This window comes from Myotis davidii, unplaced genomic scaffold (genome assembly GCF_000327345.1).
Source record: "Myotis davidii unplaced genomic scaffold, ASM32734v1 scaffold173, whole genome shotgun sequence".
Classification (NCBI taxonomy): domain Eukaryota; kingdom Metazoa; phylum Chordata; class Mammalia; order Chiroptera; family Vespertilionidae; genus Myotis; species Myotis davidii.
This window is the reverse complement of record NW_006286303.1, coordinates 3,430,576-3,444,100: the sequence shown is the minus strand read 5'-3', so window position 1 is coordinate 3,444,100 and position 13,525 is coordinate 3,430,576. Positions and strand designations below refer to the sequence as shown.

The 13,525-nt window shown below is 42.2% G+C and overlaps 1 protein-coding gene across 1 annotated transcript in view; it reads right to left on the bottom strand.

Annotated features, from left to right (window-relative positions):
• Positions 1-13,525, bottom strand: part of USP46 (ubiquitin specific peptidase 46) — a 55,722-nt gene that overhangs the window by 14,075 nt on the left and 28,122 nt on the right. Inside the window, exons 4-5 of the mRNA XM_006757825.2 lie at positions 12,765-12,994; positions 3,908-3,984 (exon numbers count right to left, since the gene is read on the bottom strand). Coding sequence (XP_006757888.2) covers positions 3,908-3,984; positions 12,765-12,994 — 307 coding nt within the window. The remainder of the gene's footprint in view (positions 1-3,907; positions 3,985-12,764; positions 12,995-13,525) is intronic.

Genomic DNA, 13,525 nt, shown 5'->3' with positions numbered 1-13,525 from the left:
TTTTTGAGGAAACTCCATACTGTCTTCCATAGTGGCTGCACCAGTCTGCATTCCCACCAGCAGTGCACAAGTGTTCCTTTTTCTCCACATCCTCTCCAGCACTTGTCGTTTGTTGATTTGTTGATGATAGCCAGTCTGACAGGTGTGAGATGGTACCTCATTGTTGTTTTGATTTGCATCTCTCGGATGATTAGTGACTTTGAGCATGTTTTCATATGTCTCTTGGCTTTCTGAATGTCCTCTTTTGAAAGGTGTGTATTTAGGTCCTTTGCCCATTTTTTGATTGGATTGTTTATCCATTTTTTTTCATTAAAATCTTAACTACTTTCCCACTCAACACAATAGCTCAAAAATTGGTTTTTAAAAAATTCTAAAGCAATGCTTCCAGATAGTGCTCACGGTGTGGTGCACAGAGAAAATGATACTACACAGCAAGGAGCTGCGGGAACCTGATGCACTGCTCCTGTGGCTCTGCTCGGCCTCTAGGAGAGGAGGCATGACACACACCTGCGACCCAGTTACCATGGCACACCAACTGGGAAGCTTTGTTCTAGAACCGAGAGCAGTGGTTCTCCTGGCTGTTCCTTAGAATCACCTGGGGAACTTTAAAAACAATCTCAATCTCCCTATCAGCCCCCTCACCTGCCTCCCATCCATTACATCAGAATCTCTCCAGGGAGAACCCAGGCATTGTTCTTAAAGCAACCCAGGTGGCTCCAATGTACTGCTCTGCAAACATTCACAGGCGTTTGAATCTCTTGGCGATCTTGTCCAAATGCAGATTCTGATTCATTCATTCACTCTTGGGGGAGACCTGAGACGCTGTGGTTCTAATGGGATGCCAGGTGACAACAGTGGTGCAAGCCCACGAACCCCTGTTTGAGGAGCAAAGATCTAGAGCAGTGGTTCTTAAACTTTGGTGGTATCAGAATCACCAGGAAATTAATTAAAAATAGGGGCCCAGGCTCGCCGAAGTTGAATATGGCCTGGGCCTTGATTTGTACCAACCTGCCCAGGTGAATCTGACACAATAAAATTCAAAAACCACTGACTAGAATATTAAAAAAGATTAAAAATAGAAATCCATGAGGAAAAGTTATATGTCAGATATTAGAAAACACCATATAACAACAACCAAAACTGAAACTCAGGACCGTAAAACTGAGATAAGAGTGTGGCCAAGGAAGTGAGGTGGGATGTCTATGAACTTAGTACATGAAAGAAATTTCTCAAAATAAGTAGGAAAGGAATTTTAAAAACTAAGATTAATTTTTAAAATAGAGTGTTAGGAGTATTAAAAGGCTCCTTTCCTCCTGGCTGGTCTCCCTGGGAGAAGGGGAATTTAAATGAGAGGAAGACAGAGGAGGAGGAAGGTGGCCTCAGAACGGGGAGCACTCTGAGGACAACGGTAAGTTTCTGTGAAGGAGCCACAGGAGGGGCTAAGGCACAAAAGTAGAAAAGGCCGCGTGAGGTTAACTGAGATGAACTTCACGTATCTTGAGTTTTTGCCTGAGGCCATCCCTTAACTTTTCAAAAGGGAAAAAAAAAAACTTACTTGGTATCCTCCTAGGGTAAAGAGGGCTCACCTTGCCTAAGACACAGTAGAGATTTGAAGTATCAGAATTATAGCTCAGCGACAATATGGATCCTGGATCCTGAACTTAACTCCATTTTATACCATCATTTCTCTGGGACAAAAGTTCACTGAACACACATTGTAACATCACCAAAAACCATTCTGGAAGGAAGTGGCAAAAATATGACATTTAAATACCACAATTTTAGCTTGAATTTTTTTCCTTTTTTACTTTTTCATCATCAAATGAAAGATAAAAATATCACATCAGAAGAGAAATGGAGTCATGATGTTAAAAAAAAAAAAAACTTCAGAGTTCTAATTTTAAAAATAAGCCTTCAAGAATGCAAACCAAATTAAACCATGAAAAGGGCCAAAAATAGGTCAGAATCACTCCTCATCTTTTGTCTCAGATGGAAAAAGCTGGCCTTCCTCCTGCACGGCCCCCTCTCGGAGGTTGGGAATCTGCTGCCCATCGCAGAGCTCTGCGATGACAACGCCTGGCAGGTGTTGGGAGGTGAGGTCTTAGGCGTAGGTGAGGGCAGGTGCAGCTACGTCAGTCAAGGTCCAGTTTAAGGACATAAAATGAGGATGGGCAGGCACTTCAGGAATATCAGCCTGCACAGTCCCATCAAATGAGCATCTCAAGTTGGATGAGAGGTTTTCCCAGGCGATTTCGTACTCACCCTTCCCAGCTTTAACATTTCCGAATGCCTCTAGCCTGCCCTCCTCGGGTATGCATGGCCAATAAGTACATTTCTCCAGGAAAAAAAAAATGAATACACAAATCTGGGTTCCCAAAGGTTGAAATTTTAACTAACCATTGGCCCTTTACCTGGTTGGCCTCAAAGCTAAGGCCACTGCCGTCTTTTTGAACAGCCCAGATCATGCTAAGAAGGGGAACAGTCACCCTCCCCAACTCCCCTTCTCAAAGAAGGGGTATGGACAAATACTCTTTCTCCCAACCCCTCATCTGCGACTAATGTTAGCACAGCCTCAATTGTTTCTATATTCCCTGAGATCATAAAACCTTGGGAAATAAAAAATGGCTTATTTTCACAGGAAGATTAAGAACCCATGTCATAAATGGGACCATTCGGAAGAAAAAGGGGCCATCCTTCTCTTTGCAAAGAGGTAAATTTTTCCTAGACCCCAGGACCTAAGGCATTTGCTGACACGCCAAACCAACAGGAAGCGCTGAGGTACCCATCAGCAGTGTGTTGGGGGGGAGGGGGCGGTGTGTGCGGTGGCATCAGGCTCCTGGGAGATGGGAGAGCAATCCACCCCCAGCTCTCACAATACCTAACCCCCAGACGAATCAAGCTCTTCCACATAAGATGACTTTCTGACAGTTAACCGCCATAGCCGTCTCTTTAACCCGCGTCTCCAAGTCACCTGCACTCCTGAAAGAACAGGTCCGCCACCCCACTCCTACTGCCGCATGATGACACCTTAAAGCGCCTGAGGTGCAGTACCTGAGCAATGACCACACAGTCTACACTGGCTCCCTCACTCCCCAGACCTGTTTCATTTCCTTCAAAGCACCGATCACCATCTTTAGATCCCACCGCATGTAAGTGCTGCGACAGGCGTATCTGGTGCTCATTCCTCTCTTTCCAGTGTCCACACAAGGCCTGGCTCACTGTGAGCACTCACGACCTCTTGTTGGAAAGAGGAGAGTGAGGAGGGGAAAAGGAAGCCATGTCTTTACAGCAACTTGGAGCACAGCTCAAGCATGCAGTACCTATAGTGATCTTGCGCAGGTACTGTTCTCACATTCCGGGCTCCTCACCTCCACTCAACCCTAGTGAGGAGCCATTTTCCCCATGAATGATCTCCATACAATGCTGGGAGTTGGAGGAAAAGGCAATTTCCTCATTGGTTCTCAGCTCAAAAGTGCATGATTTTTTAAAATAACAGAATAGATTAGCTTAGAAAAATAAAGGAATGGCAGGCATCTATAGCAATTATTAACTTAATTGTGTAAGAGTGTGTGTGTGTGTGAGAGAGAGAGAGAGAGAGAGAGAGAGAAGAAAGAGAGAGAGAGAGAAAGAGAGAGAGAGAGAAGAAAGCCCTTTAATACATCTGTAATAAAGATTAAAAACTTAATGACTAACAGCTTCCATGTGATCCTCCCTCTTCTCCATAGGACTTTTCTCCAGACCACATACCCTTATTTTCAATCTCTCTTGGAAAAAAAGAAATAGGAAATGGTATTGTATGGGTTTAACAGAAAGGAAGATTATTTCCTAAAGAAATATGGGATATTTCCCCCACTTATTTACTAGCCTGATCAAAAGCTCAGACCACACTCAGAGTTCATGAGGTTACCTTAGGCAGTGGGTAATGGATGTATTCTGCTCCACATCGACAGAAAGATCAAGAAAATCTTCATCTTTGCTACTAACCTGAAGTAAAAAAAAAGAAGAAGAAAAAAGTCTTAGGCACAAAATACACAACAGACATAGTATCTTGAACACTTAAGTGGTAACCAAGAACCATAACTGCAGTAAAAGTAGTGTGTGGCTTTGCATATTCACTGGCAATCAGTAACCTTGGGAACCCAATCTACAGAAAATCCCAAATTTTCAATTTAATCATATCTCTATCCCAGCTTTGATTCAGAACTTTTTATTTTTTAATGTTTTTATTGAGAGAGGGAGAGAGATAGAAACATAGATGAGAGAGAAACATCAATTGGCTGCCTCCTACACACCCCTACTGGGGATGGAGCCCATAACCCAGGCACATGCCCTGACCGGGAATCAAACCAGCAACCTCTTGGTGTATAGGACGACGCTCAATCCACTGAGCCACCCGGCTGGCTAGAACTCTTAATAATGAAAACTCTACCAGATTTCTCTTCCTCTCCATTCATTTCCTCCACTGTTCCAAAGTAGGAAGTATCAGATAGGTAGCCATATAGCTCAGACTGGCAGAATGATAAAAACGAAAATGGAAAAAGGACGAGACACGTAGAAAACCTGCTACTTGAGGGTCAGCCCTTCGTTAAGGTGTGTGCACTTTCTGCCTATCCCTTGAAATCACCCCCTTCTTCCCAGGTCTGCTCATTCCAACCGCATGAGGGGCCAGGGAGCCTAAAGCGCGAGGGGCTGTAGAATCACACCAGCTCCAGGTGCAGCTGTCCTTTGATACAAGACGTGGCCATCATGTGCAGAGCCCTGCACTGTCTGTGGTAACAACTGGACCCGGAGCTGGCCTGGAGCCGAGACTCGCACCGGCCTGCCTGCCACTCCGGCCTGCTCTCAGGCAGGATGGCTCACTGGCCCAGGCTAGTTCTCAGCCCTCCACAGATCCAATTCCGGGCCTACTTATTGAAGCTCTCCAAGAAACTGTATATATTCCAGCAGTTCACCAGCTTTTTACCATCTTGGAGTGGGAGGGACCAATTATTCCTGCAACAACCTTGAGGTAATCAGTCAAGTGGCAACAAAATGAAAATAATACTCCTTTACGTGTGACCCAATACTCCACTGCTAGGAAATTACCTAGAGAATTATTCAGAGACGTGAATACATCTTTTATACTTGTGTAAGTCTACACAAGATGATGTATTGAGACAGACTGCCCAGCGCCATATCCTGTCTCTGCCCCTTATTAAAGTGGATGACTTATGGCCAGGTACTTAGCCTCCCTGTACCTCAGTTCCTCATTGGTAAAGTGGGGACAGTAAGAGTATCTATTTCATAAGGCTGTTTCTAAAGATGATATAAATAATACATGTTAAGTGCCTTAAGAGATAAACATTCAACAAATCATGAGGAGTAGAAAATGTTAAAAGGCCTAAAATGGTCAAGAAGTTGGAAACAGTTTACATACATTATGGGTATCACAGTAAATGAAAAAGTTGACTATCCAATTATGTGAATTAATTCCAATTTTGTATAAAAGGCCTATATATAGTGGTGGACAAAAGCAGGTTCATAATTTTGAATACACAAAACACAGGGTTAATTCTTGTATTATTATTTATTTATTATTGTATTATTTTCCATATGAACAAACGTAAACCTACTTTTTATTATTATTGTATATTTACATACACACACACATACACACACACACACGTCTCTATCATCCTAATTTAATTTTTTATGGCACTTATTACTGCCATGGTAGAATGCACGAAAGGCCCCAAATCCTTACCATTGCCTAAACTAGCCTTTTTGCCACATGACTTTACAGATCTCTTATCAAGGGGTATGTTCCCCAGCCCTTGATTCTGCATTCACCATGTGATATGCTTTGGCCAGTGGAATGTTAGAAGACGTGTTATAAGCAGGGGCTTGAATAAGCACTTGTGAAACTGCTCTCTTGCCCTTCTGTCATCACCATGAGGATTGGCCCACTGTTCCCAGGAAGATGGGACCCAGGGAGCAGAGCTTTTCTCACATTGGTGCCCAGCCAGGCCCAGCCTCAAGCCAAACCCCAGTTGGCCTGCAGACACACGAGTGAGCCAGATAAAATACAAACACACAAATTCGGCCAAGTCCATAGATGCATGAATTCTAATGCTAAATCATAATTGATTTAGGTCAGACTTTTAGGGTGGTTCACAACAAAGCAACAGATAACCAGTACAACTACAGCAGGTCCTTGAATAATGTGGTTTTGTTATGACATTGATGAGATGCCAGAGGAACTTAACTCTTATTTGTATCAATTAGCCAATGGTAAAATTGGTTTCATTATACACTAGAGGCCCAGTGCAGGGATTCGTGCACCGGTGGGGTCCCTCGGCCTGGCCTGCGGGAATCGGCTGAAACCAGCCTGGTGCACGGATTCATCCACGGCGTGTCCAGCCTGTCCTGCCCAGTCCCAGTAGGGGCCGTTCCGGGCCGGCCAGCCGGGGAGGGACCGTGGGAGGTTGGCCAGTCGGGAGGGCTCCAGAGCATGTCTGGCTGTCTCGCCCAGTCCCTATGGCCAGACCCCAGCAACATATTAGCCTTTTATTATATAGGATGTCCAACAACTGCAAAATATACATTCTTTTCGACTCAGCAAGGGTAACAGCCTCCCAGGGGTTTTCAGGCAATGTTAGGAGACATTTTTGTTGTCTCATCTTGGGGGATGCTACTGGCATCCAGCAGGTAGAAGCCAGAGATGCTGCTAAAAAACCAATAATGCACAGGGCAGCACCCACAACAAAGAATTATCTGATCTTAACTGTTAAGTTCCAAGGTTGAGAGAACCTGTTTTCAAGTACATTTAAGAAATTGGACCATGTGTTAGGATTTGAAATATGTCAAAATAAATTTAGAAAGATTGAAACCATACAGAAGATATTCCCTAACCACAATGGAATTAGATTCTAAATCAATAATATTCAAATATCTAGGAAAATCCCAAATGTTTAAAAATTAAAAAGCATATTGCTAAGTAATGTATGAAAGAAAAAAATCACAAGAGAAAATTAGAAAATATTTTGAACTAATGACAACACATATCAAAAGTTGTGAGATGTAGCTAAAGCAGTGCTTAAAGGAAAATTTATAGCTTTAAAATGCATATATTAATAAACTGTAGCGCAGGGACTATCTTTTCTGTTGGTCTAATTACTACAGCCCTAATACCTAAAATAATTTTCAGCATTTAGTAGGTACCCAATAAATATTTACTAAATGAATGAATAAATAACAAAAGAATGAACAAGTAAAAAGATATCTAAATTCCAAGAGATATCAAGTGACAGAATTATGAATAATTTTCTTTTTATAAATTCTGTTTTCTTTCTTTTTCTTTTAATCCTCACCTGAGGATATTGTTTTTTATTGATTTTAGATAGTAAAGGAGAGAGAGGGACACATCGATCTGTTGCCTCCTGTACACACTCCAACCAGGGATCAAATCCGCAACCTAGGTATGTGCCCTGTGTGGGAATCGAACCGGCAACCTTTTTGGTGTACAGCATGACATTCCACCAACTGAGCAATCTGGCCGGCTACATTCTGTTTTCTTAAAATAATCCAAAGGTATTATATTTTTTAATTAACAAAACTTTTTCTAGAACCAAATGGCCCTTCTCAGGGGGTGAGGGGGAGGGGAGGGGAGAAAGAGGTGTATAGCTAACTGAAATCATACATAATTTAGATAGCTAGGATCAGGTTTTACTAAAACTGTTACAGCTGGAAGGGAGCAAAAACAAAGAAACGTTTTCTCCTGTTAGGCAGAAATCTTTTTCTCTACTCATTTTAGGAGATGGGGGGTGGGGGTGGGGTAAAAATTTAATTAACTAACTGGGTAAAGTTACTGTAACTTTCTCAATTCCCAATGCGAACTGCTCCCAGGATTTAAGACTGTGAGAAAGCACTGCTCAGGTGGATCAACCCCACTGGGAATATCAAAACACGGCATAAACCCTCTCACTTGGGTTTCTCTCTCTCCCTGCCCAGATTGACAGTCAAAAGCAACGAGTGATCAGCAATCTTTTTTCCTTTCTCTCTTCCCAGAAAGCTGCCAGGAAAGAAAACCTTTTTCTTCCCACGCACAAGGATCTCATTCTGGTCTAAATGAAAATACAGCTTGTCTCCACGGAAACATAGATATCACTAAGACTCCAACGCTCTCAGCAAGTACAGGCTACATCTTATTCTCCTTTCTTCCCCCCGACTGGGTTCCTAAAAACTCTAGTTTAAGAAGGGTGGAAGAGACCCTACTTGCTCTTCTCCAAAGTAATAATTACAAATTAATAGAACAAATTAATTTATAGGGTAGACATATAAATCACAAGCTTTGCTAAGTTTCTGAGTCATAAAAATCATATTCAAATGTGCTTTTAAATCCAGAGACTCCTTTCCTGGGCTTATTAGAAAAGGTGATCAGGCAGGAGCCCCATGCTGTTCAGCCAGAACCTGAAAATGCACTGGCCTTGAGCAGTGCCAATACGGTGGACTTGGGACAAGTGGCAAGACAACCCACCTGGACCCCAGGGACTCAATCACACCTGGCCACACCACCCACCCCACTCCTCTTCTGTGAAGAGCTCAGAAGCTCTACTGGATCAACTTCTTTTAAAAAAAAACAGGGACAGATCCAAAGACAGAGAAATTTTTTATTGATTTCAGAGAGATGAAGGGAAAGGGAGAGAGTGAGAGAGTAACATCAATGATAAGAAAGAATCACTGATTGGCTGCCTACTGCATGCCCCCTACTGGGGATCAAGCCCTGATAGAGAAGCAAATGGTGACCTCCTGGTTCTCAAGTCGATGATCAACCACTGAGTTACACCGACCCCGCTCCCGGATCAATTTTAACCCCTGCAAACAAAGCAAGAAGGAGCTGTACTATCGGTAGTTAATAAAGCGGTTCTGTAGACAACCTTTGGCTCCAGTAACAGACAGAAATGTGTCTTAAAGCCACTGAGAAGCACTGAAAACCACCAGTTAGCAGAGCACAGACTCCATGTTAATGGAAAGGAAGAAAATTAACAACAACAAAATTGAGCTCCAACGGGCCCTGCAAATCTTACGAACCAAGCAAAGAACCGCCAAGGCAGCGCCGAGGCTGCTCTGTAAACCCCACGCCTCAGTTCTGAAGAGCCTTGCTCCAGGTTACCCAGGGAAGTCGGCACTGAATTACCCCCCTTAAAACAAGTCTCTCCAGGTCTACTGCAGAATGAAACTGTTTGTCTCCATAAATCGGCAGTTGACATTTGTACAGCAATCACAAGCAACATTTACAAAGGGTGAGACCCAGAAAAAAAAAATGATTGTTTTCTGAAAGCATGAAGGCTCCCACAAAGAGTTTTCCACAATTGGAGGAACTAGCAGCCAGGCAGCTACAATGGCGAGCTTCCCCGGGGGCTAATTTGCTGCTCGGGATCTGGTGCAGTTTCTTCCCACTGCGAGATTTCACACATGTGGGGCCTGGCAATTCTGACTGAAGCGCCTTCTGCAGGCTGCCTGCCCTGCACAGAGGACCTTACTGGAAGGGGGCCTGCGTTTCTCATCCTGAGCAGGAAAGCTAAAACCCTACGTGTTCTTTCACTCCAAGTCCTCAACATTTTACAGGACACAAAAATAAAGCCTGCAGGTTATGTATTTCCTTAGAAAGTAGAGAGCTTTCTAACAATTAGAGCTTTCTAAAAATGGAATGCATCTCCTCAGGAGATTGAGTTCCCTGTCTCTGGACAGGGTCCAGTAGATGACCAACTGGCTAGGACGACACAGAAGGGACTGGGGCACAGGGCGAGAAAGGATTAGGTGACTCCTAGGATCCTGTTCAGTTAAAGGACCTAAGAAAATGGAGGTGATTATCCCAGAAAATCCAGGGGAAAAACACTCTTGCCTGAAATCATCTAGTACTCATTTCAGGGAGGAATCAATGTAAGAATCAATCTGATTGCCGCAGAAAGACATCCCCACATACTCTCATTCACTCCCACAAACCAACCGTAAGTGGCTGGAATCCCATTATCATAAACTCTACAAGGTCATCCAAAATCTACAGAGAAATCTTTGGGCTCAGGTTTCCCCTCTATGGCGACCCTGCAGAAATAACAGACTAGGTGATAGCTTTTTCAATACAAATATTTGAGATGCAATATTTGCATTTGCTGGGATCACAGACAACAAAGAAACTATAAATAAAACTGAGCCTCCCAGCTGAGCCTTCCTGAAAATCCAGACACTGGAAGCTGGATTCAGTCATGTGTTTATTTCAAAGATTTAAAAAAATAAAATAAAATAAAACCATTTCATTGATCCAAAAGCAGGCAAGAGAGAAAACAAAATATAAAATAGGTGTGTTATATAAAAAGAAAGAGTAGGATGGTAAAAACAGACTGCCATTTACTACGCATTTCAAACACCACCACAGATGTTTCCAGAATGTGGGAAATTCTACGGGACAAATAACCTGATTTCTTCAACGAATAAACCGGAAGGAAAAAAAGTGGGGGATGGGGTAACCTATAGATTAAGACAGAGACTAACCAAATGCAATGTGTAGACTATGTATGAATCCTGATTTGAATTAAGCAACTGCTAAAAATATATATATGAGATGAAAAAATTCCAGAGAAACTGAGTGAATAATGGTTTAAAGAAATTATTTTAAAAGTAATTGTACTTATGTTTAAAATAAAAAGATTTCTTTCCTTTTAGAGATACAGAACAAAGCACAGTCCTCGGGTTACGTCGGACTCGACATACGTCGTTTCGTGGTTACGTTGCCATCTCCCATCTATTTATAAAAAAAAAAAGTTCCATCATTTTGACGTATGTACATTTGTGCTTTATGTTTTTTATTATTGATTTACCACAAGTAAAGGTCAGGAATTGTTATCTTCCCTTTAAGTTTCTTTTACTGCATCACTTCATTACTGCTGTGTCTGTGCTCCATGTGAGTGACCTAGGTGCTTACGTAGGTAGGTTCCAACTTACAGCGAAAATCGTGTTACGTGGCACCGCAGGAACGGTCTCCGACGTAACCCGAGGACCTACTATAATGAAGGAACTACAAGTAAAATGATATGTTATCTAAAATTTGCTTAAAAATAGACTAATTTGATGATGAGGGAGAGTGCATGGAATAAGAGATGAACAAGATGGGCCAATGTGTTAACAATCACTGATCCCAAGTAATACACACATGGGATTTATTATACTATTCTAATGCTGTATTCATATGAATTTTACTGGAATGTAAAATACAAAGGAATGAAAGGAGAAAAGGGAAGAAAGACAGCTATCTAGATAGATAAGTATGTGTAGAAAATGTTTTGGCAGGGTGTATTCCAAAATGTCCCATTGTTATCTCTGGGCTAATGTGGGCATCTCTGAGTGGGAAGATTACTGGTAACCTTTAGTCTCTTTTTGCTTAGCTATGTCTTCTTATTTATTTTTTTTTACAATGAACAAATCAGAATGCTAATTCCAAAATTGTTTAAAAGGATAGAAGGGAGACTGTCTGAAAATGAAGAGCCTTCCATTTAAATCCACATTCTTGACTACTTTTGTGTAGAAAATGTTTTGGCAGGGGTTATAGCCCCTTTACAAAATCTGATGAAAGCTATTATCTCCTCAGAGAAAATGGACAATCCTACAGAATTTTTCATGTAATGTCAAGAAACTCGAAGATCCCTGAGGAACCCATAGAGTTCCTACGCTGTTAGCAATTATAATAACTAATAATATCTAACATTTTTTGCATACTTCCTATCTACCAAGCATGGTTCCAAGTGTTTTACAAATGTTAACTCATTTAATCCCCCAGCAACCCTATGAGATAGGCACTGTCATCATCCCCAATTTACAGATGAGGAGAGTGAGGTCAGAGAGGTGGAATAATTTGCACAGGGCCTCACAGCTACCGAGTGGCTGAGCCAACATTCCAACTTGGCCGCCTGGCTGCAGAGCCGGGTTCTACCTACCATATTTTGCAGCCACATACAGACGTAAATCAAGTATACCAAGCAAACATAACATCCTGAATCATATTCTGGAGATCACATCTTCAGATCCAACTAACACCATGTGCCTACATACCATGTGCCAGTCTCATCCAAGCACTAAGCTCACCCGGCCCTCACAACTGCAATGGAAGGGCATTGCAGTCTCCTGACTTCAAGCTCACCATACCACACAGCTGATTCCCTTAAAGTCAGAGAGATGGTCTAAGTCACACATGGCCTCCTTGGAACCAAAATCTTTTCAAGATTACTGGTGGAGGTCCGGTACAACAGTTCAATCCTTGGGCCCTAAAATTTGCCCAGGATGCAAAGCAATCCAGTTGCTAAGAAGTGCCCTAGTCACTCTACTTTAGCCAGTGGAGACAACTTAGATCAGCGGTTCTCAACCTGTGGGTCGCGACCCCTTTGGCGGTCGAACAACCCTTTCACAGGTCGCCTAAGACCATCCTGCATATCAGATATTTACATTACAATTCATAACAGTAGCAACATTACAGTTATGAAGTAGCAACGAAAATAATTTTATGGTTGGGTCACAACATGAGGAACTGTATTTAAAGGGCCAGGAGGTTGAGAACCACTGACTTAGATGGAGACATGCTTGCAAACCTTTGCACCTGAGGTTCATATACGTAGGTAGAAGTGTCTGCATGTACTGAAGACAAATGTTGACACTAAACCACATTGCACTCACACGCAACCTGGCCTCTACAAATACATACGAGCCTACAACATGCGAGCTCGACCAATGCTTACAGTTTCACAGTTCAAGCATCGAGTTTCATTGGTGAGCGTTCCCTGAAAAATCTCATGGACCCAGGTGAGTTCTGGTTTGTTGTTCTCTGCAGGTTCATTCATGTTGCCATTTTTTAATTTCCCATTTTGTTTCTCCTGTTTCTTCTCTTCCTGCAGGATGTCCGCAATAGTGTTTAGCAAATAGTTTAAAAATTCGTGAGCATCCTGCTGCATGTAGTTATCAAAGAGATCTGGAAAAGAAAAGGCCATTATTTCAGTCTCTGGTCCTTAAAAAGCCAACAAAAATGCTCAATTTTACAGGCGACACTTCAGTTTTTATATTGAAAGGGGGAACAAGTATGCAATATATTCATCTCTTTTGGCAACTTCAATAGGTAAATTTAAAAAGGATTTTTGGTCATGTTCATTTTTTACTGCCCACCAAGAATTGAATTTCATGTATTTCCTTAAAGTCGTCATGTAAATAAAAAGCTAGTAAAATTTCTTTACAAAAAAAAGTAGAAATTAATTGATGTTTCCTGATAAAATATCAATATTTAATATGATGTGACCCCCAATGATCAATTATTCATTCTGTAATTTATCCAGAGCAACCGGAGTCTCTTCCCAAAGATCACACTGAACCCTGCCTGGGCCAGCCTGGAAGCAGCTTCATTGAGCACATACAGGAGACGAAGGATGTGTGTGAGAATGAGTCTACCTGACAGTGTCCTGAAACCAACTGCTGGTCCCTGCCGTACGGACACACAATCTAGAGATGA